Here is a 26,611-nt window from a genome sequence, read left to right on the forward strand (position 1 = left end):
TCACTCCACTCTCTCTCTCTCTCTCTCAAATATTCACACAAACAAACACATGCATTTTACATGTTCTGTACATCCATGTATATCCATGTGCACATACACACAACCACGCACACGCACCCACCCACGCATGCAAGCATGCACGCACGCTCGCTCGCTCACACACACACACACACACACACAGACACACACGCACATACACACACAGACAGACACAGGCAAACTGCATCTTTTCAGTGCCATCTAATGAGGTGATGACCAACCACTTGTTATAATTGCTTCAGTCTCCTTTTAATTTTCAAGCTTATTAATCATATGTAGAGTTATTTAAGAATGCATAAATTAATCTTAGATTAAAAAGCCTATCAAAGCCTCAAAACAATTAAAGAGTAAGGTGAGATTTCCCCTGGGCTGGCACTTTTATTTTAATAGAGTGTTCAGGTGATTATCATACTTTGATGCAGCACTGTGATTAATGCAGACACACTTTTAAATTAGCTTTTTCTTTAGCACACAAAAAGGTAGTGTACGGTATATGAGCCAGATAATGACCCCACTGGCTGGCTTCGGCATCTCTTCCTTTCCCCATTCCCCTGCCAGGTTCTGGTCCAACTACACTGAACTATTGTAACACACACAGTCACACAGGCACACACGCACGCACACACACGCACGCACGCACACGCGCGCACACGCACGCAAGCACGCATACACACAGCATAATCCCTCGCTCTCTTCATCTCTCATTGTGTTAAAATGTAAAGTATAGTGTTAATGTATGGATTTCATAATGTCATTGTTTATTTATAATCACATTTTAAAATGTGAAAATATGATATTTTTTAATTACAACCTCTGAAACAATTAGACCAGCTCTAAAAATACACATTGAAAAGACAATATATGAAATGCAGTTATACAGTGCCATTTGTTGCCTTTTTTTCCTTATTTGTTATTATTATTTATAATCTGATGAATTAATATCTCTAATGATGCCAAGCAATTAGTTTCTGATTGATTGCAGCCTGCTTAAAATATCTGGTGAAATACGTTTTTTGGATATGCTCTCTCTGTCTGTCTGTCTGTCTGTCTGTCTGTCTGTCTGTCTGTCTGTCTGTCTGTCTGTCTGTCTGTCTGTCTGTCTGTCTGTCTGTCTGTCTGTCTGTCTGTCTGTCTGTCTGTCTGTCTGTCTGTCTGTCTCTCTCTCTCTCTCTCTCTCTCTCTCTCTTAAAAATGTCACCATATAATTTTGACAGATTTTATGCCCACCTTCCTTTATGCTCATTTGTTTTATAAGCTGTATACATTTCAGGTACGTTCTGCTGTTTGAAACGTCCTCTCGTGCCTTGTGTTATAATAATGTGCGTTTTTATTTTTACTTTGTATAGTCAATGCTGCGACTGCGACAGCGCGCGCGCGCACACACACACACACACACACACACACACACACACACACACACACACACACACACACACACACACACACGTACACACACACAGACATACAGTCCACACACGTACACACACACACACACACACACACACACACACACACACACACACACACACACACACACACACACACACAGTGACACGCTTATTCCGTTTCATGTTGGTTCATGAGAGTATATGAGAGTAAAACAAGCGATGAAGGATAATTTCGTTAATTCATATTAATAGCAAATGCCATAGGCTATAGGGTACTCTATATCATCATGCCTGAAAGTTTAAAGGAAGCTGATAAATTGTAATTATTTTTGGAGTGTAGAAAAGGTTTTCCGCCCACTGCAGTCAATAAGACCAAAGGGACAGGTTCCGGTTACCTTCATCAATATTGCATTGGGCCTGGCTTTGCGCAATACAAAATGAAAATGATTATCCCAAGAAATGTTTTGCCTTTTAGAAGTGCCAGGCGTATTTAGTCGACGACCCACATTGACCAACAACTTAATTTCTGTCTTTCTTTTTCCTTTTTCTTCCGGCCAATGCTGGAAAAATCAAATCACTCTTGAGCAGCTGGTCACTGTCAAAACCTATTGGCTATTGTATGATGCGTTGTAAACTGTGATTCCGTGGGAACCCAACACATGACCAAGGCCTGCCCACGCATTCATCCCTGCATGGGCCACTAATGTTTCTTTGTTTTGGTTTTCTCAGCCAGACACTAGGCTACTAACTAGTAACTACAGGCTCATGCAACAATATCAACAATACTGATTTTTAAATAAGAAACAGCAGGAAGATTGTGTTATAAGTGTTATAATTACTTAGTAAGTAATTAAAAGCAAATGCACGGAAACAGCCACACAATAATTCCATGCAGGTTATAAAACTAAACATTAATTAAAACTTGTATTTATATTATACACTAGTTGAGAATTCGTTTATTTATACATATAAATTGAAAATAAGTAAATTCAATAAATATATATATTTTAAACATTTTACTTGCTATAATATTTAGCCACATAAATAATGAAATTAAAGCACATGCAATGCAGCACAACTAAATATTGTTAATAAATACGGACGCGATCCTCGTGCTCATATCGCCATGCACTGTGGGCTGCCTGTGTGAGTGGGAGGGAGGGAGTGCAGTGCCTTAATTGCCATAAGTTTGTCTGTCACTTGATCGCTGTGGAAAGCCTTGTGGATGTCATAGAAGAGGGGGCTGTACCAGACTGCCATGTGGACAGTACTGGCAGGCGCACCACACACACCAGGCGCACATAGAGCTCAGCGCAACGCAGAGGACACACGTTTCACGAGAGGAGAGGGAGCTGCTTTTGGACAAGCATTGCGTCAGGGTTATAATAGCCTATATTATAGAGAAAAACATTTTTTGCACAAACTGGGCTTCGCCGTGAACTTGGTCACTGCTTATTTCGCAAAGGAACAGATGAGATCAAGCTATTAATACTGCGCGTTCAAGGTGAGTTTATGGGAACTGTTTAACGACAATGCTTCTGGAGCTTAAATGTATTAAGTGTGAAGAAATGTAGGCTATGCTTCCGATGAAGCTATGTCGTTTCTTTTTAAAGGTTGCTGAAATAATTAGCCTATAAACGAAAAACACACAGACTCTCTGTGACCTACATGTTACCGGTATTTTTAATGACGAGAGCTCCAAAGCACCTGCACAGTTAAATGAAATCCCTCTCTGGTTTATATTAGGCTATAGCTATACTTGAAACTATTTCGAATATGTATAGTTATGTAATAGCTTTTCGACTTCCATCATTAAGGTTCTTAATGATGCGTCGATAAAGGTCAGCCTTTATCCTTAGGACGGCATAGCCCAAATGTAATCCTGGTCAAAATAGATTTATTTTTAAATGGCCATTTTGTTTAATTGTTTTCTTAATACGAATATGTAATTTCTTTGTCTTTCCTTTAGTGACTATAGATTCTGTAGATAATTTAGTTTCTGGGCCTCTCTGATCTAAATAGCACATGCAGTGTGTGGGTGACACTGCAAATGCAGACCGAGGCTATATTTAAATGCTCCTGATGTCAACATTCCTTTGGGCAAAAACAAAACAAAACTCAGTTGTTAATATTACACGTTCGTTGTCTTGGTGACACACAGGTTTTCACGGGATGGAGTCGTTGCCTGCAGGACGGGACGCAAGCTCTTCGCCCAGCTCCAAACAAGAACTTTCATACCCCAGCACCAACCTAAAACCCAACCAAGTCAGTGAGACCATTCTGTACGGAATACCCATCGTATCCCTGGTCATAGATGGCCAGGAGAGACTTTGCCTAGCGCAGATTTCCAACACCCTGCTGAAGAACTACAGCTACAATGAGATCCACAACCGGCGCGTGGCGCTCGGAATCACCTGCGTGCAGTGCACTCCGGTTCAGCTGGAGATCCTGAGGCGCGCCGGAGCGATGCCCATCTCCTCCAGGCGCTGTGGGATGATAACCAAACGCGAGGCCGAGAGACTCTGCAAATCGTTCCTTGGTGCTCACGCGCCCCCGAAACTACCGGAAAATTTCGCATTTGACGTCTCCCACGAGTGCGCCTGGGGCAGTCGAGGAAGCTTCATCCCGGCTAGATACAACAGTTCCAGGGCCAAATGCATCAAGTGCTCCTACTGTAACATGTATTTCTCTCCTAATAAATTCATATTTCATTCGCACCGCACGCCAGAATCAAAGTACACGCAGCCAGACGCAGCGAATTTTAATTCGTGGAGACGACATCTCAAACTGACGGACAAAAACTCAGCTGACGACGTGGCACACGCATGGGAAGACGTGAAGGCCATGTTCAACGGTGGCAGTCGCAAGAGGATTCTACCAATGAACGGGCCAGAGTCCAACTCTTCGCTAAAATCACATGGGTCACATCCCCGCCACTCGGTACCCGAGATCCCGAACAAAATCCTGCGCTGCGAGGACAACCGGGCAGGCATGAACATAACGAGTGCGCGCAGCTACCCTGTCATCCCCGTCCCCAGTAAGGGCTTTGGCATGCTACAAAAGATCCCACCGCCGCTCTTCCCGCATCCATACGGATTTCCAGCCTTTGGGCTGTGTCAAAAGAAAGAGGACAGTATGATGGGAGAGCAAACTAAGCCTAGTTTATCGGGTGTCCTTTGGCCAGGTACCAAGGACAGCGCCTACCACTCTTTCCCGATGTTCTGGCCCACAGCAGGCGGCCTCATGCCCCCGTACCCCCAGTCTCCACACAAACCACCTTCCGAGCTGCTCTGCCCTCCTAGACAGAGTGAACTGGACATATCCGAGCTCAGCGACCGTACTAACACGAACACTCCAAAAGACAGCTTGGTTGACAGTGAGCGATGCTCCAGCACCCAGTCGACGCGCAACGAGGACGATAAGTCAGGGGACGAGGCGAGGCCGATGGAAGGAATGACCCTTGTGCCCAGAAAAATTAGCTACATATCTGCATTCAGGCCTGTCATTAAAGACGCTGATAGTATTGCCAAACTATACAGCAACAGGGGCGTTTACACCGGCTCGCGCACCGGCTATTTATCGCCAGATTTCTTAAGCGAGAGCTCGAGCTACCGCTCAATGTCCCCTTGCGTGGACAGCGAGGGTGAGCCAGATGTGGACGTGGAGACCAATAAATCACCAAGGGACGATGAATCAGTGTCTCCGAGTCCTCGGACTCCTCCTGCACAGAACATGGCTCACAGTGTCTCGCCAAACCAAACAGAGTCCAAAACTGTGCAGGAAGCTGCACGTGTCGACTCTCAGAGAATGGGCTTGCATGTGACACAGTCAACAGAAAGAGAAATACAAAGCAAGCAGTTGCCTGCAGAAAACCACGCAACCACATCTTTATTTGCTGAAGTGAGTGACCTGTACCGATTTGACCCATCAAAACTGAGATACAGTGACATGTACGGAGGGTTTAATTTCAGAAGTTTTCTGCAAGTGGGTTTGTGTCTTGGCATATTTTATATAATATATTTACGTTGATTTAAACCATTAATCATTCCTTTCCTATGATCATTTCTATAAGAACTCAAATAGTTGTATTATTCATTCCTTTAGGTATATACACCGGAAAGGGCAGAGCTGCAACAAAGAAATAGTCCTTATCACTTCAGACCTACAAATTACCAGAGTGGACTGATCACATCAAACGGTTAGCGATTTTGCTGTTGACCTTAATTTGCTAAATTATTTGAGATTTGAAATCGAGAGGAAACTTACGTGCATTTATTTATGTTCTCTTAAGATGAAAGTGCAAGCAAAGAAGAACCATCCTCCACCGTAGAAGAGATAGAAACGAAATCGTTTAACGAACAAAGCGATGATTCCCAGCGAGAAGCGGACGACGGTAAGTTAAATAATAGGACTTGTCAAGAGTGTCATTTTGCCTTTGATTAAATTATTTTGGAAAAGCCTATAGAGGTACGTTTTCTCTGTATACCTATATAGGCGAGGAAACAGCAGTCAGAACTCCACCAACACAAAAAGATATCGAAACTGTTGCAAAAGGTGAGATGATCGCATCCGCTTGCTAAACGTGATATTAACTGATAAGCTAATTAAATACTAAAGCCTACTACTTATATTAATGTTAATATGACTATTTGAGAAATAAATACAGTATTTAGGCCTACACTTCTTTGTTGAACATGGATAATTGGATATGTGTGTGCACACACACACACACACACACACACACACACACACACACACACACACACACACACACACACACACACACACACACACACACACACACACACACTGCATTGTGCCAATCGCAAAAGGGCCACTCATTTAAGCACGAATCCTTGTGCTTACTGACCAGACTCCCATGGGGGTACATAATATTTTTTAGCAAGGCCCTGCTTTCATGAAATTGCTGGAGGTCCAACGAGTATAGGCCCTCAATCCAAACACAATATGACAAGTGATGCTGCCTACCCCCCTGCAGGACCCCTTCCCAACACCAATACAAAATTACATTATTAAAGGTCAACTTGAGTTATTTCCTAAATAGCAAATTCATTGCCTCAACTCTTTCTTTCCAATTATCAATAGAAGAGCTACAAAAACAACTGTTGGAGCAAGTTGAGCTGAGGAAGAAGTTGGAACGTGAGTTTCAACATTTAAAAGGTAGGCCTTTTTCTTGTTTTATTGTCATGTGTCGTTCATGTCACTTGTTTGTTGATTATTGTTGAACACTTTTGTAGCTCATGTTTGGGATATCCCAGATTATGCGCACATAGACCTTGCAGGGTCAACATATTCTGAAAATTTTAAAATAAAAAAAATAAAGGGATAAACTATAAATTTGAAATGATTAGCATTTTAACACACACACAAACACACACACACACACACACACACACACACACACACACACACACACACACACACACACACACACACACACACACACACACACACACACACACACACACACACACAAAGTGTTAAACTCTATATTCTATATTAAACTCTATCAGAGTATTTGACAGGGTTCCACCCGCCTCTCCAACTCTTTAGTACCAATTTGATCGAATCAGGAGAGAGAACCCTTACGTGATAAGAAAGTGACATTTTAAGTGATTAAAATAATAATAATAATAATTAGTAGTATGATTAGTATTTTGTATTAATAATAATAATAATAATGAGCAGACAAAATTGGAACTGGAACACTATCAATTTGACATGCTCTTCTGATTGGACGAAATAAGTGTCCCTCCTGAAAATGAATCTTCTGTTGTACTATATATAACTGAAGCGTCATTATTATTATTATTATTATTATTATTATCATTTTCAGAACAGGAACAATGTAATACTAAATAAGCACATCATTTCAACATATCAGGTTTTTGTTCCCCAACCCCCCATTACTGGCATAAACAATACATTATTAGTAACAATTACACATCCATAAAGACCTATACACATATCTATAGGCCTATAAACACAAGTACATATACTTAAACACATACACGGAAGCTATAGCCTATATTAGCACTTACAGTACATTTAAGGAAGAAATATAATATGGGAATAGAGACCGAGGTCAAAATAGTTAGGTGCCTAAAATCTGGAAGTTGAATTTCAGGAAATGTTATCTCTTTAAATTGTGGAAAGAAATGTAAAAGTTCATAAATTTACATTTCTCTTGCCATAATTTAATTCCCACATGTTGGAGTAAGGGGTGTTTGATTTCGCCATCCATCCAAAAATACTAAAAATAAACTCAGTATGAGAGGTTATTATCCCGGAAGATAATTGTTTTTCAACATTTCCCTCAGACATCATCTGTTGCATTTGGATGTTTTGAATAATATTGTCCCCTTGCATTCATTCACATGTTGCTTTTCATTCAAGACAAATCTCAATGTTATCAGTTAAAGATACTGTACCTTGTGTTTATGTTGTTTTTCTGGCTCTTTGAAGCTTCATAACCCAAATGACATTCATACCTCATATGCCACAGTGCAAATTGCCATCCTCATTTTCGAAGGGATCTATTTTTGTTACCAAATATCAGAAATAGTATAGGCCTATATTTAATAAAATATGAAAATTTGATTTATTTTAACCCTCGAACTCTGACAAAATATTATACAAATAAAACGGAAATATTTTATCCTATCATGCCATGGCATTGGACTATGGCACCATCGGAATCCTTGAAATCTTTAATTCGGTACCTCGTTTTGCCACTATAGCTTTAAAACAGCGCCATCTATGGGCGAATAAGGACCCGGGAGCTTGCTTGGTTTAGTGCAGTCAGAGATGTGTAGCCTGTTCTGTTTGGGCATCCACCTGTCTCCATGCACGCGACGGCGACGCCAGTATAGCAGGGCTACATACACTGTATGGCCTATAATTGAACATAACAAACGTAGACTGGGGCATCCGCCCTAAGTCTGTTTGTTGACTAAAATGTGTATTTTCCCTTTGCGTCTTATAGATAATTTTCAAGATCAAATGAAAAGGGAGCTTTCCTACAGGGAAGAGATGGTCCAACAGCTTCATATTGTCAGAGGTGAGAACAATAACAAAACTAAAAACAAAAAGTAAAAACAAACCAACAAACAAACCAACAAAAGAGATATAGCGACATGAAGCGCTGTATAGTCTAATATTATGCACAAAAAATCAGCAACTATCTTTATATAAATTGGCATAGTATAGGCCTATTGCATAGGCCTGCCCTGCTCAAAATAGCTATAGGTTTATGTGGATTTTACTGTTATTTACAGTATAGTCAGTTGTCGGTTGTGTCTTATATGTTTAGACTATGAGACGAGTAAATATATATTTAAACTGTAGCCTATATACAGTAGGCCTACCTTTAATTGAGAACAGTGACTCAAATGAAATAAAGACATTGTTCAAATGTTATTTTGAGTGGTCAGGACAGGTCATGATTGCCATCGGCTTGTAATACCGTTTTTGTCTATTTTTAAATGTTTTTATTTTAATGTATAATAATATTAATATAATTCATTCGAGCCAAATGCGTCTTTATTTGTAGGAATTAATCCGTATCAGTGCGTATCAATAAACGTTATGAATCGATTATTTCTGTCTTGCAATGGATGGACACATTATGCAGCGAGTTGGACCGTACGGTATGCATGGTTGAACCAGAAAAGAAAAACGAACGCTAGGCCAATTCAGTATAGGCCTATATAGAAGTTGCGTTGGAATCCCGGCGAAGACATACAGGCTACAAACTGTTCTGCCCTTGGGTTGGGTCTGTCTTGACAAACACTGCATGCATGGTTCTATATTTTAATAGCTAGGCCTATTCGCTTCTCTCTCTCTCTTTCCCGGACCCTTTTACACATAGCAGCCTATACCGTCGGTCAATCTTGTTTCATTGCATATTTTTAGCATGGCCTTGAATCAACTTATAGCCTATAACTGATGAAAGCTATAGTAGGCTATATGGATGTTTTCTTTGAGACCCAAATCTGACCGCTATTAAACTTGCCGTGAAGTGTCTCACGAGGAAAAATTAGGGTTAGCATAAATTCCATGTTTGTAAGGGAAACATGATCGATGCGGATATCCAACGCCTGCAAGTCCCCTTCCAAAACACAAGCACGCACACGCACGCACGCACACACACACACACACACACACACACACACACACACACACACACACACACACACACACACACACACACACACACACACACACACGCGCACACGCACACGCACACACACACACACACACACACACACACACACACACACACACACACACACACACACACACACGATGTCTATTCATTGTGTTTTGTGTTTCTTCCTAGAAGCTCACGACGCATTACACCATTTCTCGTGTAAGATGTTAACTCCGCGCCACTGCGCTGGAACCTGTACCTTCAAGTCTCCTCTGCTGCCACCTTAAACCCTGCAACTCCTCATAGGAAAACTCCTCACAGGAAAGGACATTGTCAAGGACAGAACGAACGACTGAAAGGCCACACAAAATATGTTTTGAGAATACAAGCTTGTACAGCCTGTAGTTGTTTTACTGGCCCTCTCTTGTAATTAACTGTAACATACTGGACTATGTATCTCCACACTCAATGTAGCCTATATCCTTTCGCATAAGGTGAGTAGGTGACATTTGTTTCACTGAAAATATACCATCAATATTTATTTAGTGGCAAAGTGCAATGACAATGTATGTATATTGTAATAGTTAGATTGTTATTTCAGTATTCTTTTGTCATTAGAAGATGCAAGTAGCCAACTCATTGCTCTTTATTCATCTTGTGAATTAGCCTACTACTTTTGCTGTGTTCAACTTTGTAGGCTTTAGCTTGGGCCTACGTATATGTTTTGATGTTATGCACTTTAAACTAGTGATGGAAATTACTTACCCTGTGTGTATTGAAATATAATATTTGTTTGGGGACTGATTTTTATCACAACATGCACCAATAACTGGAACTTATTTGCTTTGAAGGTTTGCAAACATAAGTTAGTAGGCTAAATTACTTCTGCTAACTTGTAAGTAGCAACATATCCTACTAAGAGTAGCCTATCTGTCCATGTAGTCTGTTTTGACAGCTAATGAATGAATAATTTTATTAAATGAAATATAAAATCCTCCCATGTGTGTTCAATAAAACTAAAATCTGATAGGCCTATACAGGTAGGCCTATAGGTAAATATAGTTTCAATCATTATTCTATTGGCCTATACTATGATTGTTAACCTAATATTATTAGAACATCACTACACAGTACACACACACACACACACACACACACACACACACACACACACACACACACACACACACACACACACACACACACACACACACACACACACACACACACACACACACACACACACACACACACACACACACACACACACACACTACACGTACACGTACGTGCGTGTACGTTTCATTGCTACGTTTTGTAGCGCGACATCGCCATCTACTGTTAAACCACTGGAAGTGTCAGGCAATGGACGGTGTTGGCTATAGTTGGTATTGTTTAGAGAGTGTTTGATATAGCTGAGCTCTGTGTAAAAAAAAGAAAATCACACGAGTGGTGCAACTCCCCTCTCTCTCTCCCCCCCTCCTCCTCCTCTCTCTCTCTCTCTCTCTCTCTCTCTCTCTCTCTCTCTCTCTCTCTCTCTCTCTCACACATAAGTGAACACGGACAAAGCTGTTCCTTGGAGTGGTTGCACCACTCAAAAAATCATAAATAATCATACATGCACATTCCGTGCTGACACAATCAAATCATCACAAATGCAGTGATGGAAAAAGTACTCAGTTACAAGTATGGTAATCAAAATGTACTTGAGTAAAAGTACTAAAGCATTGATATCAAAATGTATTAAAACATCTTTTGAAAATAGCAGATATACAAGCTCACAATGCATCAAATGGCCGAAATAGGGCTGAAGTGGGTTGAAGTATGTTTTGTAATAATCAAAATCTAGGGGGGCTACCCCCCTTAAATTAGGTTGTTTGGTAATATCAATTATGTTTATGAGTAGGCTACTATACATCATTGAACAGATTGCTATTTGATTGATTTAATATTTTATAGCAGTTTGCAACTGGTACAGTCTAGAGCAGTGGTTCTAAACCACCTCAGAAAACATTTGGCTCTCCCAGGTACCACCATTATGACGTTAAAATTTGTCAAACAAATACAGTAGCGTACACCTAACATCCTAACCTATCCCACCATATTCACACAGGAGGGAGATTTGAACTGCACTAATTTGTGCTGGGACCTCAACACCAGCCTGGATGTCAACTCATTTCACTGGAGCAATAGTGCTGTAGGTCAGTCTGACTCCGTGACGTCCACCGCTGCAGTATTTACGTGCAGCTGCTGCTGGTCAAAATATTGCCACTGCTTAGTTTGTTGTGATCCGTGAAAGCATCGTTGGCAGTGCTTGGCACAAAGCCAACAACTCCCCAGAAATATCTTGCCCCTAGCCCTACACACCAGAGCTGCCCATGCAGTCAATGGATATTTGTCAATCTGTATTAAAGTATATAGTGTATATAAATACATTTTGTGTTGATTTGAGTTGAGATGAAGTGCAGTGACATATATACAGTACAGAGGTCTATAGATGCAGCACAGTATAGTCTAGAAGTACAGTGGTCTCATACAGATATAGATGCAGTAGTGGGATACAGTACAGTGGTCTCATTTTTACAATAGGCAGAAATTACACATTTGTACTGCATGTATAAAATTAAAACTGCATGGTAATTCTTGCCCCAAACTGCATGAGATTGGTACTCGAAAAAGTGCCTCTCGGGGCACAGGTCTCCACCAGGCTAGGTCAGGTTGTGCCCTCCTGGTGGCGCTATAATAGGCCAATTTGAAAAGGGTGCCATTTGTTCTTACACCATTGATGGCAATTGGGGCATTTTGTTCCAAAAATGTGTTTTGCACAAATCCACCTGTTGGTGGCGCTATAACAGGCCAATGTGAAAAGGGTGGGATATATTCCTCAGCCTAGTAGGAAGGTTTTATTTTTACGTAAATTGCACACTGCGTTCATGATTTGAGGCTTTTTGTTTCAAAAGGGCCAATCCTGCAAACTTTGAAAGCCAATGTTAGCCAATTAGGATGGAATATGAAATATCGGACAGCTCCATCTTGAACATACAGTATGATTATAGAGATAGTGTGAAACGATTTGTGGGATTTTTGGATAGAATCTGGAGGAGAGTCTGCCTCCTGGTGGCGCTATAACAGGCCGTTCTGGAAGTCTTGGGGCAGAGGTTCATCGTTGGCATCCAGGGAGTGTGTGTGCAAGATTTGGCATTGACCGGGTTAACGGTGTTCATTGTCAATGGCGTTTACAAAACAAACAATAAACTAAAGACAAACATTAAACCTGTGGGGCTAGCGCCCCTCAAAAATCCAAACTAGGAAAAAAATCACACCCGTGTGAAATCAGGGGCGCTCTTATCATCATACATCATCATGCATCATCTCATACTGGCCATTGGCCAATCAGAATGCCTGTTTGCTGATTTGCTCATTTACATATGACGTACATTTTCCCTTCAATGTCAATGGCGTTTAATGTTTTGATGTTTAATTTACGTCATATTTATCATATGTACTGTACCATACTGTATGGTATGGTACCATAATGTACTGTACTGTACCGTATCGTAGCATACTGTACCGCGTGTGTGTGTGTGTGAGCAATGAGAAGGGGAGGGGGCGGGGAATGGGGAATTTGCCATGTAATTTGCATCACAGCGGAATGTTGCACAATAACAGTGTGTCTGACCAAAGTAATATTTGTACAGTAAATATGGCAGTTGGAAGCTATGTAGTGCATATGGATTCGGGTGGCATGCAGGATTTCTTGTGCATGGAGAGATGTGTGCTAACGGAGTGGTTTGGTAGGACTAAGGAGAACGGATAAACGGCCATGTGCTTGTGTATCCCCTTTCCATTAGGGTAGAAGGATATGAAAAAAGCAACTAGTTGCAACACCTTGCAACAAAACAGTTTTAAGGCCAGTCCACACCAAAGCAACTATTATTTTTGAGAGGCGCTATAGCCGCTCCTATGAGGTTTCTTATTTGTGTAAACACTAACATTGAATGCCATTGACAATGAATGGCCAGTTTTGAGTATTTTGTGTCAGTGTCAGGGGCTTTGAGTACCTGTTGTAAACATCTGTTGCTGTCCCTTATTTGCTCATTATGATATCCCTGATGTTCCATACACTCTGGACAACCACATCTCTATGGGCTTGTTTATGGTTATGTCTGAGTAGTATGAAGGTCGTTTAGACAGAAACAGAAATAAACTACTTGTTTGCTGTAAGACTAATAGCTTACCATGCATATATGATTATACACACAATTCCATGTTTTTCCATATCCTATCATATTTTGTCCGGTATTTCTTGTTTGTGACAACCGTATGTTTTATTCCATCCCTACTTAATGTCATGTCACATCGTCCCATCCTGTTGTTCGTATTTCATGGCCTTATTCATTTATAAGATATATCTCTGTCGCCAGATTCACCCCCTGTCTCTGTCTATACAGCGCTTATTACTGTCCTTTCCCCAGTTAGGCGTAATATTACAGGACAATGTTTTAATTCAGTCGGCCAGGCAGCTGTCCCCATCAGCGTGACCTTGTTACTGAACAGGAGACAGCTAAAACACCTCTGACTGTTAGTGGCCAGTTCACAGGAGTCAGGGCTTTATCTGCAGGTTATCATGGCAACGCATTCAACTTCATGCAGTCTATGGGACCACATCTACGTCACTACACCACCACCATCTTTACTTAGTTGGGCCAATCCGAGATGGCCATGGTTCTCTCCACGTGGGTCCCCGCCAGCTCATCGTCAACATGTGGAGGCTTCTCATCCAATCACGACAGTCCAACAACTCTGAACTAACAACAACGAACTGACGTCATCTTCTCTTTAAAATCATGGATATTGCTTGAGAAGACTATTCGGAACACCTCGGACAATTGGATTATTTCTGTAAATTTGTACCTGGTGGTCTGGACATTATAACTTAAGGTCCTGGTTCAGACTTACATTATTCACTTATAAAATATAAAACTAAAAACATTCTCCTCATAATGGTCTAATTAGAACCATCAATATACCTGCTATTCATGCACCTTATGTCTAACCTAATGTACTGTACCAGCTGGATTATGTTGTGTGTAATGAAAATACATCTATAGTATTAAGATATCTTTCTCTCTTTGCACTCCCTGTCCCTCACCTCTTATTTTCTTTGTCTCTCTAAATAAGCATAATTATAAGCATGTCAAAGAGAACAAATAAACCAGTAAGATGCCTAAGGAGCAGGTCGCGTGCACGCATCCGCCTCGTTGACGGCAGACTGTGGGCGAGCGCTGGCGCTTTGACATGGGGGGTCAGATCAACATGCTGTACTGGCCATATAAGGAGCATGTCTTGAGTGTAGGCTACTGTTAATTTTCGGGCCTGTTGATTCCTCGTATAAGGTTTCTTCGACTATGCATGCATCTCTTGGTACCACAGCACCTCAAAACCTCACCTCACCTTAAAACAAGGCTCCAGACTTCCCAAAACAAACTGGTCAGGCTACTACTTGGCCTCACTCCCCGAACCCACCTCACCCCTGCCCACTTTGACAGGCTGAAATGGCTTAGGGTTGACGTGACGACAGAGTACAGCATCTTGCAATGGGTCTGGTCCACAAGATTCGATACACCTCCAAGATACCCATGTACCTGTCTAAATACTTCCTTAATGTCAATGAAGTCCACACCCATAACACCAGAGGGAGCGCAACTACCCATGTGCAACCTGCAGATTTCGCTCCTATGCCACCAAAATGTGGAACGCCCTACCAACAGTCATTAAGACATGAATCCCTTGACTCCTTCAAAACCGCTCTCAAAGGGCACATACGGACGGCCGCAATTTTTACTATAATAGAGTATATTTGTACGTCACTAATTGTTATGATGAATTGAACATGGTGGGCCCTATTGTAAACAAGTGTAATGCTTTATGGTGTCGTCCACCGTTTGTTTTGAGTTGTGCTTGAAATGTAGGCTACTGTAATTCTCCAATCTGTTAATAAATTCATTCATCAATCAATCAATCAATCAATCAACGGCAGCGACATTGGTGAAATTGGAGCCCCTAGGTCTACATAGCGGCAGGTATAACTTATGCCCAAGCATTTCCATATTTGGACATATATAGCCTACATCTGTAGTTAGTGTGGTTGCCCGAATGGGCAACCAGACTCTTGTAACTGTGACACTTTATTATTTCACTGGAGTAGTCTTTATTTTGACGCTTTATACCTCCCACACTGTACGCTGTACGCACTTGAGCCATATGTCAAATTGACCGGAAAAATCGGGAATCGTGTGCTTGTATTTTGTTAAGAGAAATGTTGTATAGTTTAATTGATATGAATTTATTAGTGAATTAAATTTCCCCATTGACATGAATGGGAAAAGGCAAAAATTCACATTCAAGTATTTGTTCCTCGGAGACTGTAATCACTATAGTTACAAAACTTTTAGGGATAATTCAACATTATCCCTAAAATTATTTAACCTTAAAATTTTATCGGTCGGCCTCATGGTGGCGCTATAACAGCCCACTTTACCTTTTGGCTTATAACTCTTGAACCATAGGTCGTAAAATAAAAAATATTTCCCTGGATTCCTTGGGTCATGACGCATCTCCCCATATAGGCCACGCCCATTTCCGCCATGATAGATTTTCCGCCATTTTGAATTTTGTCCAAAACACACTTTTTGCTTTTCCTCCTACAGATTTTGTCCAAATCTCACAGAAATCGGCACACGTGATCTCTGGACCCATCCAATTAAAACTGAACTGCAGAATTTTGAAAGTGCGTATCGTTCGGCCGTAATCGTCTTCCGAAGTTAGTAGGAGGGGCCTATATCACAAAAAATGCCATAAATCACGAACGGAATGTCCAATCCATCCCACATTTCAATCACATGTCCGGGGTGGTTCAATCAACCAAGTTCTAAAAGCAATTCCATTTTCATCCATAGGGGGCGCCGCAAATGCGAGAAATGTAACCGTTTGTCGCAAAAACATGAATTTCGGGGGTTAAATCCCCTCCGAATTACTTACGCATGATCTAAGGCGTGACTTGAAATTGTAATTGGCTGGCAATACTAGTGGGAGGGGCATATGTAAGCCACTGCGGCAACCACACTCTGCAATTTTTTTAAATTTGTGATGCCTTTGACAGATGTTTGTAGAAGTCGTTCAGTTATTGTTACATCATTTTGTAATTAACCTCTTAAGTCCTACATAATATATACACTTAGTCGCACAACAATGTTCAATTGTAAAAATGGCTGATCTACAAACTCACAACACAGCATTGTGAGGCTGTTTTTGAACATTTGTAAAGGATAATTTCACATGTTTCAAGTGATTAAAGGATGGATGGCTTTGCCGGCATTTAATGTGAATCACCACCAGCCCAGGTGAAATGTATGCATAGTTCTTGTGAGGCTGGAATCTATTTTACAGTATGGCTCTAGATGCGGAACATAGAAATGTTATGTCAGATTTTCACATTCAGAACCGTGTTAATCAGACCAGTGTGTGTCCATGTGGAAACCTCGTATGAATCTGATCTCAGGTCAGAATGGGTTAATCAGACCAGTGTGTGTCCATGTGGAAACCTCGTATGAATCTGATCTCAGGTCAGAATGGGTTAAATACTACTGAAGTTTCACTTGTAAGTTTGGGTAAGAAACTGTTTTTTTTTTTTTTTTTTTTTAGCTTGCAGAGACTTTTTGTCTAATCACGTGGTCTGGTTCTTTATTTTCTTTACTTTATACGATAAAGCGTCCAGTACAGGAGTTATGTACAATTTGTCAATTTGCAGGTATTTAGAACAAAATTATAGACTCAAAATCTATACATGCTGCAAGTGCTCCGTCTTCCAATAAATAAGGTTTATCAAGTAGAAATACATGTTTGGTTATGGTGACATACATTTTGTGCGTTGTACATTTACATGACATTGGCAGTTATAAATAAAATTGATATAAATTAACATGTTTTGAGTACTGAGTTATTTCACCGAGCTGGTCAGTTCAGGTGAAGAAGTTTAAATGGTTTAATGTTTGAAATTATGTTAATTAATTTATTATTAGCCAAATTTGTTTGATACATATCAAGTAGTGTCTAATGGGGGTCTAATGGGGGCTCAACAAATGTGGATTTGGGAACAACTGCAGACTGCAGTACAGTATTAAGTTATTAACAGATCCCTGATTGATCTAAAACGAATCCACAAATCACCAACAACACAGCAATAAGGCATTAAAACGTTTCCTTTGGAAAGTCAGAAAGTGACGTGCAAAATAAAAAATAAAATCTGCCAATTTATACACACTATGTTACACGTATACCGACGGTAGGATACCGTGTCTTTTAGGGGCGTTTCTGTGGTCAAGATAGGGCTTTTTTTTGGTACTGTAGCCTACCTGTCAGTTCTGCTGCTGGAGTCGGGTCTTCATGTAGGCTATAGCCTATGTGGTCTTCAATGTATAGCCTATGTGGCGTGAACACTAAATCCAGGCTAAAATCGCGAGATAGTCAGCAAGTCATTAATTACAGAAGTATTTCACACACCTTTGATTCGCTGTAATAAAGGAACTAAAAGGTGATCATGAAGCAGAGGGAAACACAAAAGTCAGTTGGCAGCGCCACAGCCCAGCGACACCCACGTGGCCAGAAATGTCACTCCGTTTGTAAGCTAAAGGATCCCACATAATGTAGGTTTGTAATAATGTTGTTTTTTGATGAATTGAACAATGTGGACTTTTGATGAATTGAACAATGTGGACCCTCTAAAACAAGTGTAATGCTTAATTGGGTCGTCCACTCACAGTTAACAGTCTTTGTATTGAGTTTGTGCTTGAAATGTACTGTAATTCTACAAACTATTAATAAAATATTTAAATCAATCAATCAAACCAGAGCTAGACTACACCATGATATATTATTAGGAGTACAATAACTTGGCATTGTGAATAAAAAGGTATTAGCCACAGTGGGGTTGCAGTGTAATGTAATGCTGAAGGTTTAATCACAGGGCTGTCTGCTTTATGTATTATGATTAAACGTGCATTCTGGTATATTGTGAATCAATGATTGAGAAAAACATCAAAGGGGTTTGAACCCGTGAAGTTCTATAAAGTTGTATTAAGAAGTCGGGCGTCTAGACCGCTAGACCACTGAGGACGCTGCCAGGAAAGGGACTCATGTCTGTATTGACTATTTAAGCCGTGACGTAACCCGCTTCCGGGTCTTACTCAAGAAAGCTCCACGTCATACATTTTCTTTGTCGTGGACACTTTACAGTTTACATTAATAATAATTGGAAGCATTAAGACACATTTTAACCCTCAATGGCTTCCTTTCTGAAAAATAACGTTATTGTAAAAAATAAAAAGATTCACGCGTTCAGAATCATAATCATAATAATCATATGTAGCTATAGAAGCGGACGGGACCCGGATGTAACGTACGAGGACTACAATAATATATGACTACAAGAAAAACGCGGCAAAAGACTCGCGGGCGTGGCCTCACGTCACACCCGGAAGGAAGTGACGCCAACCCCTCAAATACGGAAGAGACGCGTGGAGGGGGGTTTTGCTCAGTGTTGTTTTGATTTTGCCACGTCACCATGTCCGCCGTGGCGTCGTCGTGTCCGCAGCAAGCAGGTACGTTAAATGTTATTTAATACTTAACGTTGTTGTTGTTCAAACATCTGTGATCACTTTATATGATAACTTTGTTGTGATGTTTATATATTATGTTCGTGCCATTCTGTAAAACCCTGTTCCAGTAGCCTAATGGTTACCGTCGGCGCCTAGTAGACAACGGCCAGGGCCCGGGTTCGAGTCCCCATCGAGGACTGAGAGTTTAGCTTCATTTCTTACCAAACTAACACAATTGTTTTAGCTTTTCTCGTCGAGGTCCATTATTCATTCAGTATTTGAGCCTAAAAATGGTGGTCCCGTGGCTCAGATACCGAATGAATAAAGGACCTCGACTTGATGCAAAGAAAAAGTTGTGTTTGTTAAGAAGAAAATAAACTCGGTCATCGACTGGGAAGTGAACCCGGGCCCGGTTGTTCACATACCATCGATGGTATCCATTGGGCTACTGGATCATGGTTTTATAATGTAGTTAGTAACATATATGAACACAACACAGTAGGAACAGAGCATTCTGGTTCACGACGGCAGCACGCTAGCTAGCTAACGAACTAGCGTGTTCGTTAGCAAGCTAGCGTGCTGCCGTCGTGTACGTGCACAATGATAGTCAACGGACCAGCGCGTTCATGTGTTTGGGGCCAGGCTGCAATACCTTCATTCGGCCACTATGTCCATTTGGCCTCAGGGTTTCCTCTGGGTGCCTTTTCTCTATTCATAATATACTCTATGCTCACAATGGTGGTCAGTGGCTCAAATGGGTCTGAGAGGCTAAATGGCCTCAAATGGTGGTCCGTGGCTGAATAAATAATCGACTAGAGGTGAACAGAGTAGTGTTTAGATGGTTCTGTTATGACTGCATGCTGTAGTGTTTAGATGGTTCTGTTATGACTGCATGTTGTAGTATTTAGATGGTTCTGTTATGACTTCTCCTCTGCATGTTGTAGTGTTTAGATGGTTCTGTTATGACTTCCCCTCTGCATGCTGTAGTGCAGGGTTCTCCAATAGGCGGGCCATTTGCGGCCCACAGAGCGCCCCCTTGTGGCCCATGAAAGAATTTCCCAAAGTGTCCCAGATATAAATGGCATTAAATGGGGGTCAGTAGCCTATGCATGTCAAACTGGGCATCCTTTTCAAATGGGGTCTTGCCCTGAAAATGAATTTAAACACTACACTGTAGTGTTTAGATGGTTCTGTTATGACTTCTCCTCTGCATGCTGTAGTGTTTAGATAGTTCTGTTATGACTTCCCCTCTGCATGTCGTAGTATTTAGATGGTTCTGTTATGACTTCCCCTCTGCATGCTGTAGTGTTTAGATGGTTCTGTTATGACTTATCCTCTGCATGCTGTAGTGTTTAGGTGGTTCTGCTATGACTTCTCCTCTGCATGTTGTAGTGTTTAGATGGTTCTGTTATGACTTCTCCTCTGCATGCTGTAGTGTTTAGATGTTTCTGTTATGACTTCTCCTCTGCATGCTGTAGTGTTTAGATGGTTCTGTTATGACTTCTCCTCTGCATGTTGTAGTGTTTAGATGGTTCTGTTATGACTTCTCCTCTGCATGTTGTAGTGTTTAGATGGTTCTGTTATGACTTCTCCTCTGCATGCTGTAGTGTTTAGATGGTTCTGTTATGACTTCTCCTCTGCATGTTGTAGTGTTTAGATGGTTCTGTTATGACTTCTCTTCTGCATGCTGTAGTGTTTAGATGGTTCTGTTATGACTTCTCCTCTGCATGTTGTAGTGTTTAGATGGTTCTGTTATGACTTCTCCTCTGCATGTTGTAGTGTTTAGATGGTTCTGTTATGACTTCTCCTCTGCATGTTGTAGTGTTTAGAATGGGGGTGGGCAACTTTGACGATGGAGACTATATTTCCACTATATTTCCACTCTCACTCCAGAGGGCCACGTTGCATATTGCTGTTGTAGCAAAAATAGCCGATGTACAAGCTCAAAACGGGTCACAGTGCAACGCGTTTGGGGCTTATTGATCAGCTATTTTTTCCCCCCCAAGACGGTGGATTGTGGCCCATGCCTTCCTGCTGTTATTTGTCATGTTGGTGTTCTCTATATCTTTTCGTCCTGGGTATGACGTTAAACTGTTCCGTTCGAGAGGACCGGCGACCCCCGAATGTAAACAGCCACGAAAGGAAACTATGTGTGTGTGAGGTGTTCTATCATTTCATTCCAGTACTACTACTTTGGGTAGTGGCTGGACGTTTGTGTAGATATTGAAAAGGAGGGGGCGAGCAGGCTACCTTGTGGTAGGCCGTTCTTTTGGGCTTTCCATTTACTCCTCTGGTCATTTAACTGGACATAGAAGCGCCTGTTGTTGAGGAGGCTTTTCCCGACCATTGTGCGGTGTTGGACAGTGTCATAGGCAGCAGAGAGATCTCTGAATGCTGCTCCAGTTATTTGTTTTCCCTCAAACCCAACCTCCATGTGTTGGGTGAGGTTGAGCTCTGTCCAGCACAGGAGCGGCCAGGACGGAAACCAGCTTGGTCTTTAGTCAGCTTGGTGTCTGTGAGTGGTATGAGGCGTTGGAGTAGCAGCCTCTCTTGTAGGTGATGCAGAGGAGGGAAATGGGTCGGTAGCTCTTTGGGGGTGATGGGTCTTTGCCAGGTTTGGGGATTGCAACCACTTTGGCCTTTCTCCAGACAGAAGGGATGGTTTTCTGTGCCATGCATTTATTCAGTATCCCCACGAGCCAGGTCTTTGCGTTAGGTCCCAGGTGCTGTATCATTTCTGCCAGTATGTCATCAATCCCTGCTGCTTTTCCGGGTTTCAACTTTCCCATTGCAGTTTCGAGTTCTTCTAGGTCGAAGGGTTTGGTTTGAGGGCTGGCTGATTGAGGTTGGTCTGATACCACTGTGTGATGGTATTCTCCTGTGGGTCGGTGGCGGTGTTGGTCACAACTGGTGGCCAACAGTCGTAACCAACACCGCCACCGACCCACATAGAATACCATCGCACAGTGGTATCAGACCAACCACAATCAGCCAGTCCTCAAACCAAACCCTTCGACCTAGAAGAACTTGAAACTGCAATGGGAAAGTTGAAACCCGGAAAAGCAGCAGGGATTGATGACATGCTGGAAGAAATGATACAGCACCTGGGACCTAGCGCAAAGACCTGGCTTGTGGGGATGCTGAACACGTGCATGTCACAGAAAACAATCCCTTCTGTCTGGAGAAAGGCCAAAGTGGTTGCAATCCCTAAACCTGGCAAAGACCCATTATCCCAGAAGAGCTACCGACCCATTTCCTTCCTCTGCATCACCTACAAGCTCTATGAGAGGCACTAACATTTCTGAACAGACTGTATTTACATCAATATGTCTGGGTCCCCACATACTCACTCAGGGTTGACGTGTCACACCTGCAGTGATGGGAGGGGCACCAAAATGTGGTGTTTTGATTGGTTGATGGGGGCACTCCCTTAGTATAAAAGTGTATGTTTTGTGTACACATGACCTGATGAAGATCAAATAGATCGAAACGTTGTCAGTATTTCAATACAGAACGTTTCTTTTACACCTGTGATGTGCGGGCTCCATCCAATACCTACACCAGTTGTGATGCAACAGAGTTTGCTGTGACCGTTGTGAATTATGGGTGGTGTGGTCTTTGCCAAGACGGTGGATTGTGGCTCATGCCTTCCTGCTGTTATTTGTCATGTTGGTGTTCTCTATATCTTTTCGTCCTGGGCATGACGTTAAACTGTTCCGTTCGAGAGGACCGGCAACCCTCGAATGTAAACAGGAGTAGCAGCCTCTCTTGTAGGTGATGCAGAGGAGGGAAATGGGTCGGTAGCTCTTTGGGGATGATGGGTCTTTGCCAGGTTTGGGGATTGCAACCACTTTGGCCTTTCTCCAGACAGAAGGGATGGTTTTCTGTGCCATGCATGTATTCAGTATCCCCACGAGCCAGGTCTTTGCGTTAGGTCCCAGGTGCTGTATCATTTCTGCCAGTATGTCATCAATCCCTGCTGCTTTTCCGGGTTTCAACTTTCCCATTGCAGTTTCGAGTTCTTCTAGGTCGAAGCGTTTGGTTTGAGGGCTGGCTGATTGAGGTTGGTCTGATACCACTGTGCGATGGTATTCTCCTGTGGGTCGGTGGCGGTTTTTCGCGTCTCGGTTCCTCAGGTGCAAGCTGCATAGTTGGGTTTGTGTGTGTCTTTCTTTTTCTGTCTTTATTTCTTAGGACGGAGATCAAGGTAGACGCCGTTGGAAGGCTCAACACAAGCCGATGCCCCTAGAGATACATCCCAAAGCTTCCCTCAGGGAGTTCAGCAAGCCAGCTAGCCAACAAGCCTGCCCAGTCAGCGAACGCAGCCAGTCAGCTCCGCCAGTCAGCCAGTGTAGAAAGTCAGGCTGCCAAGCCAGAGCATATCAGCCCTTGCAGTCAGCCACTGCAGCCATACCAGCCTTGCTCAGTCAGCTCAGCCAGGCCTCTCTCGAGGCCTGGCTCTCTGTCTGCCTGGCCCGGTCTGCCCTGCCCTGCCTTGCAGCAACAGAACCAGCCTTTCTGGCAAGCCAGCCAGCTCAGAATGCGAGCTGAGCAAGCCAGTGCAGCAGCAAGCCCAGACTAGGTTACCGCAGCCTTACTGTGCAGCCACAGCCACTCAGCCAAGACCAGCAGGAGCTGGCCAGGCTCCAACCCTTGCAGCGCAGCCTTAGGCCGGATAGTCCCCCTGCCTGCACTTTGTTGCCTTCCTGGCCTGTCTGCCTGCCTAGGCGCCTCGGTCTTCCTGTCTGTCTGCCTTGGCCTGCCTGTCTGAAACTGGTTTAGACTAACTGCGTGCTTGCCAGCTGCGTTGGCTTGCTGAGCTCGTATTCTGAGCTGGCTGGCTTGCTAGCAAGGCTGGTTCTGTTGCTGCAAGGCAGGGCAGGGCAGACCGGGCCAGGCAGACAGAGAGCCAGGCCTCGAGAGAGGCCTGGCTGAGCTGACTGAGCAAGGCTGGTATGGCTGCAATGGCGGACTGCAAGGGCTGATATGCTCTGGCTTGTCAGCCTGACTTTCTACACTGGCTGACTGGCAGAGCTTGCTGGCTGCGTTGGCTGACTGGGCGGGCTTGCTGGCTAGCTGGCTTGCTGGGCTCCCTGAGGGAAGCTTTGGGATGGATCTCTAGGGGCATCGGCTTGTGTTGAGCCTTCCAACGGCGTCTACCTTGATCTTCATCCTAAGAAAGAAGGACAGAAAAAGAAAGACACACACAAAGTCAACTATGCAGCTTCCACATGAGGAAGGCAGGCAGGCACGCAGGCAGGCACAAGCTGCCTGCGTGCTTGCTTCGCCCTCCAGTTGCTGCTCCAGTTATTTGTTTTCCCTCAAACCCATCCTCAATGTGTTGGGTGAGGTTGAGCTCTGTCCAGCACAGGACGGGACGGAAACCAGCTTGGTCTTTAGTCAGCTTGGTGTCTATGAGTGGTATGAGGCGTTGGAGTAGCAGCCTCTCTTGTAGGTGATGCAGAGGAGGGAAATGGGTCGGTAGCTCTTTGAGGATGATGGGTCTTTGCCAGGTTTGGGGATTGCAACCATTTTGGCCTTTCTCCAGACAGAAGGGATGGTTTTCTGTGCCATGCATGTGTTCAGCATCCCCACGAGCCAGGTCTTTGCGTTAGGTTCCAGGTGCTGTATAATTTCTGCCAGTATGTCATCAATCCCTGCTGCTTTTCCGGGTTTCAACTTTCCCATTGCAGTTTTGAGTTCTTCTAGGTCGAAGGGTTTGGTTTGAGGGCTGGCTGATTGTGGTTGGTCTGATACCACTGTGCGATGGTATTCTCCTGTGGGTCGGCGGCGGTGTTGGTTACGACTGTTGGCCACCAGTTGTGATGCAACAGAGTTCGCTGTGACCGTTGTGAATTATGGGTGACTCCCTGAGGTCCTTGATCCCCATGGGGTCCAACAGTGGTCATTGAAGCGTGCACACACACATGCACACATGCACCTACACACGCACAGGCGCACATGCGTATGCACACCTGGACCTTTAAATTAACAACAACACAAAAACTAAGGCACTGGTGTCAGACTTCTGGTTTACCGGAACGGGGTTCAACTCCCTGCAGTGCCCTGCTCAATGTGTTGTATTTCATTCATTGGTCCATGTTCTCAGGTCATTGAGCGGCGCGCTATAGTGCGCGATTCTTCATCATTGTTGAGGATTTTTTAAAGGTGAAAATCAAGGAAAAGCAAAAGGCTATAGTCCATGGTCACGGACCGCATACTGGTCAAGGTCATTTATACTGGTGAAGATCATTTACTAGTCTTATAAAGGTCATTTATACTGGTCACGGTCATTTACTAGTCTCATGAAGGTCATGTATACTGGTCACAGTCATATACTGGTCACGGTCATTTCTACTGGTGAAGGTCATTTATACTGGTCAAGGTCATTTGTACTTGTCAAGGTCATTTATACTGGTCAAGGTAATTTACTAGTCTTATTGAAGGTAATTTATACTGCTCAAGGTCATTGATATTGGTCAAGGTCATTAAGTGGCACGCTATAGTGCACGATTCTTCATCATTGTTGAGGATTTGAAAAAAGGTTAAATCGCAGAAAAGCGAAAGGCTAAAGTCCATGGTCACGGAGGGCATACTATAGTATGTTTTTCTTTTTTTGGTGGTGTGCGGGCTCCATCCAATAACTACACCAGTTGTGATGCAATAGAGTTTGCTGTGACCGTTGTGAATTATGGGTGGTGTGGTCTTTGCCAAGACGGTGGATTGTGGCCCATGCCTTCCTGCTGTTATTTGTCATGTTGGTGTTCTCTATATCTTTTCGTCCTGGGCATGACGTTAAACTGTTCCGTTCGAGAGGACCGGCGACCCTCGAATGTAAACAGCCACGAAAGGAAACTATGTGTGTGTGAGGTGTTCTATCATTTCATTCCAGTACTACTACTTTGGGTAGTGGCTGGACGTTTGTGTAGATATTGAAAAGGAGGGGGCGAGCAGGCTACCTTGTGGTAGGCCGTTCTTTTGGGCTTTCCATTTACTCCTCTGGTCATTTAACTGGACATAGAAGCGCCTGTTGTTGAGGAGGCTTTTCCTGACCATTGTGCGGTGTTGGACAGTGTCGTAGGCAGCAGAGAGATCTCTGAATGCTGCTCCAGTTATTTGTTTTCCCTCAAACCCATCCTCAATGTGTTGGGTGAGGTTGAGCTCTGTCCAGCACAGGACGGGACGGAAACCAGCTTGGTCTTTAGTCAGCTTGGTGTCTATGAGTGGTATGAGGCGTTGGAGTAGCAGCCTCTCTTGTAGGTGATGCAGAGGAGGGAAATGGGTCGGTAGCTCTTTGGGGGTGATGGGTCTTTGCCAGGTTTGGGGATTGCAACCACTTTGGCCTTTCTCCAGAC

General features: G+C 42.9%; 1 protein-coding gene across 1 annotated transcript; it reads left to right on the forward strand.

Moving 5' to 3' along the window:
• Positions 1-3,599: 3,599 nt before the first annotated feature.
• Positions 3,600-9,887, forward strand: skor1b (SKI family transcriptional corepressor 1b; the record flags this gene model as incomplete). Its single annotated transcript, XM_083763006.1, has 6 exons — positions 3,600-5,327; positions 5,532-5,625; positions 5,719-5,824; positions 6,493-6,608; positions 8,434-8,508; positions 9,790-9,887. 6 exons carry the CDS (start codon positions 3,600-3,602, stop codon positions 9,885-9,887), a joined length of 2,217 nt encoding a protein of 738 aa, XP_083619132.1.
• Between the last annotated feature and the right edge of the window lie 16,724 nt (positions 9,888-26,611).

Source organism: Protomyctophum parallelum (assembly GCF_964188405.1).
Source record: "Protomyctophum parallelum genome assembly, chromosome: 4".
Lineage (NCBI taxonomy): Eukaryota > Metazoa > Chordata > Actinopteri > Myctophiformes > Myctophidae > Protomyctophum > Protomyctophum parallelum.